The 6,000-nt window shown below is 43.1% G+C and overlaps 1 protein-coding gene across 2 annotated transcripts in view; it reads right to left on the bottom strand.

Annotated features, from left to right (window-relative positions):
• Positions 1 to 453: 453 nt before the first annotated feature.
• Positions 454 to 6,000, bottom strand: part of MANBAL (mannosidase beta like) — a 97,117-nt gene continuing 91,570 nt past the window's right edge. For both annotated transcript variants that reach the window (XM_086928979.1, XM_086928980.1), the window contains exon 3: positions 454 to 1,109. In XM_086928979.1, the coding sequence (XP_086785105.1) occupies positions 1,002 to 1,109 (108 nt within the window). In that variant the 3' untranslated portion in view covers positions 454 to 1,001. The remainder of the gene's footprint in view (positions 1,110 to 6,000) is intronic.

The following is a 6,000-nucleotide window of genomic DNA, read 5'->3' as shown; positions in this document are numbered from 1 at the left end:
GGATTAAAACATCTCAACATATTTTAAAAAGAGGAAGGTGGAAAGTGCTGGAGGTCACTAATTAATTAAAAGAGTAAACGTATGGGCTTTCGGGGGACTCACTTGAGATCTGTGTGCACTTGTGATCTCAGAAACATACTCCTCGGAATCCTCATCAACAGACAGTGGAATTTCCCAGCTGCACCACGAAAGTGACGAGATCTTAGAGCACATAATAAGAAAAACATAAGGGAGTTTCCTCCAGGCAATTTCAAGACATATGAAACTTTGCAACAGAAATGTTGTAAAAGACAGAATCCAAATGTCGATGTTTTTATATGTATGTGCTGGGGGTGAAAAGGATAAAGGCTTGCCCAATACAATGTTACCTCAAAGATACCTGGACACCACATGCCTTCTACTGTATAAATCAGTCCGGCTAAGAAAAAAAGATGCTCGTAATTTTTTTACCAATGATTTTCTTTATTTAAGATTTATCATAATCAATTACACCATGACACACTCTACACTTCAAAGGAAGACTACACAATGAAAGGAGAAAAGAGTAATAGGTGCGTGCCTACAACAAACAAACAAAAAAAAGAACAAAATGCTGTGTAGCACAATTCAGCCGTTTTTTTTTATCACATCAAAGTTTCCTTGTGGAAGGGGGTAGGAGTAACAAACGGTACAGACCAAGAAAACCACACAAACTTAACACTGAAGTCAACAAAACAGGTTACACGAATACTCGTTCTGAGACTGTTCTCAGGGCTTGTTTGAATTAAGTCAATGTTTGTTGTTTTTACACACTATGCACTTGAAAAATGATTTCTATCTGGGGATTGGTGGTATGAAACGGTCTGCATAGCTCGGTCGTGCTGCCCACAGCACAAAAATCAATGGGAGTTGTCCCTTATGTATAAGACTTCTTGGACACCGCCGGTGATGTCAGTCAGGACTGTGGCCTGCTCGCAGATAGGTGGCATACAGTTCCTTGCTTTTGCCTTTCCAAAGCTTCTTTACCGTTTCTTCTTGGGTTCTTTCTTTGGCTTCTTCGTCACTTGTGCGGTCACAGGTTTTGGTTTCTTGGCTGGCTCAGAACTTTTAACTTCATAGTGATCAACGTCCTGCAGTTTTTGGAACGAGGGAAATGGAAGGAAAAGAAAAAGACCATTAATCAATCGCTTTTGCTTTCAGACAAGGGTTTGTGATTTCACATAACTTTGTACTTCATGCGTCTTCCTTGCTTCTTGCAAGAGAGTGATGGAGAGCTGATACGGACAGAGAATTGCATCAAAATACAAGTTGCAGAAAAAACAGTAGCAAGAAATATAGACCTTACTGTGGACGTGGCAGGATTTTTTATGGTTACTTAGCATTTGAATCCAGACGTGTTTCACTCTAAGAAAAATACATCCCACAACCTTTTTCAAAGCTTTATAATACATTCTTTATGGAAAGTGACGTGTGGTGTAGAACTCTCCCCGTTTGTGAATTTGGTCCATAATAAAATCCTATGGCAGAAGGCACATCTAGGAACTTGTATTTACAGTGCCTCAAAATGTGTGCTGGTCCGACATTGCCAGTAAGGAAGCATATATTAGCAATTTTGGGAATTTCTTGCTATCATTCCTTATAATAATCTCAAATAAGTCAAATTGTGAGTCTTCCAGATTCTAAACTTCATTTATGTGAAGAAAATCAAACTCCAATGTTTATTCACAACAAGGAAATCCAAAGTTTTGTATGCTAGTAATCATTCAATAACACACCATGCATCGTATTTGAGTGTTGCTTTGACTACGACGACTCCTCAAACTCATTTCATGTTGTGGGCAGGAGGGCTACTTCGAGTGATTGTCACAATCCAAACTTCAAACATAACTGCTCACAAGGATGATCTGACCTTAAACAGACCCTCCAGCATTTCGCGATTTCGCGATTCCCGAAAAAATCGCGAAATCGGCAGATTAGCGCGATGCCCGCGATATTTGCTATCGTGGCCGCTAAAAAGGGTCTCCCAGAAGAAAAGAAAAAATGATGGCTTCCTATTGGTTGCAGGCGCGCACACGTCACTGCGTGCTGCCTTGCAGCCGTAAAGTAGCTGCTTCCTAATGGGCCGAAGTGTATCTTTTACAAGTCTTCTCTCTCTTCCAGGAAATGGTAAGGGTAGTGTGGTTGGATGGGTACAGTTTCGCGGCCTCGTGTGCGCCTGCTGAGTATAGTTGGACTCGTTTTTAAAGACAGGTTTTTTTTCTTCTTTAACGCCGAGCTAGGGCTGCGGGGGACGGGGGGCGGAGATGTACAGCCTTGACTTCTGTAATCTTAGCTTTAAGCGGCATGGGCAATGTGACAGAAGTGTACGTTAAAAAGATATCTGTAGTTAGCCTAGCGTAGAAGGTGGTATATTTAAGGAACAGTCGCGGTCTTCTGAAATTTAAAGTCGATCATCTTTACAGCTCTTACGAAACTAAAATGCTACACGATGGGCAGTTAAAGTTTCACTAACTTGGCTAATGTGGGGGTTGACTAAGCACTGGCTAGAATCCATCAGCTCCTTCGAGACATTTTGCACCCGGGGGTAGTGCACATAGAAATTCAACTGGGTCTAAAGGTGCGTTTCATTTTGTTCAGCACAGCTGCGGATGCCATAGGAGCTTGAGCTAATTACAAAGAAATAAAAGTCGAGCTTTCTTTCCTTTCCGAAAGCCCCTAGAATTCGTCCCTTTAATTATGATCCTTTCAGCTATTAAATGCCTGCCCTGCTCATGTTCCTGTTTCCTATTTATAAACTTAATGTTCATTTCTAATACATATGTCATGCTAGTCCAGCATAGTTTGCAGCTGCGTGTGCCTGTCATTTCTGATCCACTAGAAGTTATGTGACAGTTTCTCTTAGCATAGGGTGTGACACTGTGGGATACCACATCACCAATATGTGGCAGACTGTCATCAGTGCAGATGGTGACAATTATGTGAAGGTTCAGAGCACCGGAAACCACTGGTTCAATTTAAGCCCTGCGAGTACTACCCTCCAACAGTGCTACTTGACTGGCAAAGAACTCTGCAGCCCGTGCTGACTGCTGGACGTGCAAGGAACTCTCCGCATGTGCTTTAAAGCCATTCATTATTTTTAAACACCCCCCCCCCCCCCCTCTGCTCAGGTGAGCGCCAGGTGCGACTGCAGAAAGCAAAGAGCGATTGACTATATATACAGCAGGACTGTATGATGGTGTGATGTACGGAAATGAGGCTCTTAACATTTTTGCTGCATCCTTTTCATCTGCTGGACTACGTATTGAACTTGAACGATGTCTTGACAGGCCCAATGACTTCCTACATAGGCCACAGGTTTCTGCCCTTTAAAATATTATGTTGATTAGTTGTAAATACTAACCCTTCCATCTACAATGGATGTGAGAAGGAATGATGCATTCTGGTGCTTGGCAGCAAACACCGGTGCGGGTGCCTGATTTTTACTTTAGAATGCTACCCAGAGGGATGGTGGCATGTGCGCAAAACTAGGTACAAACGCCTTCCAGTCTCGATAAAATGAATAAACCTGTTTTTTATAACTCTGAGCGTTTCAGACTTTTGATCTTTGAACTACATACTATGTTTGTAAGAAGTGATACCTATTTTGAGCTAAACATATCTGAAGCTGAAAACTTCAAGTCGCATAAGGTTAAAAAATTGTAATGTGAAATAGTACCTCAATCCAGATTTTTTAAAAATTGTACTTCATGATGGTGGCACTAGAGACTTCGTATAACATGTAAGCAAGACAAAGTGGGCATTTTCGCATTGTTTTATATACTCAGTACTTTATTCGGTTTTGATTAATTGGGGTTTTCTGAAAAATAATAGGCATGTTTTGAAAACTCCGTAATAAAACCTAGGAAACGTTGTTAGTAAACAGCCCCAAGGACAGCTGCATCTTCCTGGCATTATTGATCTCAACCAATCCATGGCAGTGCACCTCCAATAACTACCATCCTGCGTCCTATGGCACCTCATGAAGAGGTGTCATACCTCATGGGTCCAGGAGGCAGTGGTGCCCCGGTAGTGGTGCCTACATGGGCGCTAAAACATTCCAGGGAGAAATAGGGTCCCCTTGCACGAGGTAAGGATTAGAGCTGTGCTTCCGTAGAGTTGCAGGCACTTTAAACATGCCTATTTCAAAGTGGAATACTCTGCTAAAACAGTTTCTATTGATTTAAGGCTGAAAAAGAATGATTGCGAACAAAATAAAGTGCCGCAATAATGCCGCTAAATTTCCATTTTTGTGCTGCTAAATTTCAATTTTTGTGCCGCTAAATTTGCGAATCTATGCCGCAATAAACTGGGGGGTCTGCTTAAAGGGTGATTTGGGCATAGATACCAATTAATGTTGGTATTATTATGGTTTTTATTTTGCTTTAAGTCCGTAACCAAAGTATACAGCATTACATCTACACAGAGCCTAAATTGTTTTTATTACTTGCTTGAAAAAACAACACACTTGACAAGTTAAACTGTGGTATACTGTGCTTCAGTGCGCCCACTCTCTATTTGTTAACTGCTATGCTACATAAACAGGTTTTAAACAGATAAACCATGATTATTAACTCTCTTGTTGCTTCCTTAGGCATATGACGAAATACAAATGTTAAATTATATATGGAACTTAGTGTTACAGGCACACGCCCGAAAAGAAACACAGGACTAGAGATAACGGCAGGTGCCCAAAATTGCCCTCTTTCTGCAAGGTACTGGCAACTTACCAGCTGTAGTAATTCTGCAAGCGATGTCCCTGACCTCCCTGAATTTTAGGTAAAATCACCGCAGAATTAGGGTGACCAACCGTCCGTAAATTTCACGGACAGTCCGTAATTTTGGCGGTCTGTCCGTTGTCCGTGAAGGATTCTTTAACGGACGCCATTTGTCCGTAATTTTAACCGGGCACAGCTTGCCCCCACCTCCCTTCTTGACTCCGATGCTGTATGAAAGCTCAGACACCCAGCAGCACTGTAGAGGCACAGCGGGATGGCACCTCTCACACCTCCAGCCCTTGATGAGCTGTTAAGAGGTGCTTGAAGGTGACAGAGGGAGGGGCTGCAGGTTCAGGAGCAGGGGGCATCCATTCACATGCAAACAGCCCTGAATGCTTCTTGTATCTGCTATTTAGAGGGGGGGCTCACACATTCCATTTCTACCCAGGGCCCCACACATCCTAGACACTCGGCCAGATTACACCCCTGATTACACCGCAGCACCTGCTTCTCTTAAACGAGCTTAATTACTGTCACTAATTTGTAAGCAAACCTCGGTTCTTCAAACATGCATAATGTAATACAATAAAGAAATGGCACAATCACACCCACACTGATTAACAAAGTATGGAGGACAATCAGTTCTCTTAGAGTATCTCCTCTAAGTACTGTATATCACAGTGGGGGATGGCATTTTGGAGCTTGTGCAGGAGGGGGCGAGAAGCCCAAGATGATACTAGAATACTGCATGCCCACCCCTGTGCCCACCCTGGTGGATCACGTTCCCTCTCCTGTGATGAATCCTGCTCCTGTCCCCCATGTTGTGGCTCCAGTCCACCCCCGCCTGTGATGGCTCTTGTCCCCCCCTGTGGTGGATCCTGTCTCTGCCCTGGGTGGCTTCTGTACCAGTCCTGGAACGGCCCCTGCAGCGAGGGTGAAGTTCTTGATGGGCCTCTTCTCAAAAGGGCTCAGCTCAAAATTAATATGGAAAGGTGGGCGAGTAAGTAAGTGAAGGGATGTGTGAATGGCTGGATGAATTAGTGAAAGGGTGAATGGATGAATGAAAGATTGAATAAATGGATAATGAGAGAGGATAGATGGATTGATGAGTGAGGGGAAGGATGGAGAGAAAATGTAAATAGCTGGATGTATGGGTGGAAGGGTAGCTGGATGATTGATGAGGGGAAAGATGGATGAGGGGAAGGATGATGTATGGAGGGGAAGGATGGATGGATGAGGGGAAGGATAAATGGATGAGGGGAAGGAT

The sequence above is a fragment of the Lissotriton vulgaris genome, chromosome 7, assembly GCF_964263255.1.
Source record: "Lissotriton vulgaris chromosome 7, aLisVul1.2, whole genome shotgun sequence".
Classification (NCBI taxonomy): domain Eukaryota; kingdom Metazoa; phylum Chordata; class Amphibia; order Caudata; family Salamandridae; genus Lissotriton; species Lissotriton vulgaris.
The sequence above is the reverse complement of the archived record's forward strand: the minus strand, read 5'-3'. Positions and strand labels throughout refer to the sequence as shown.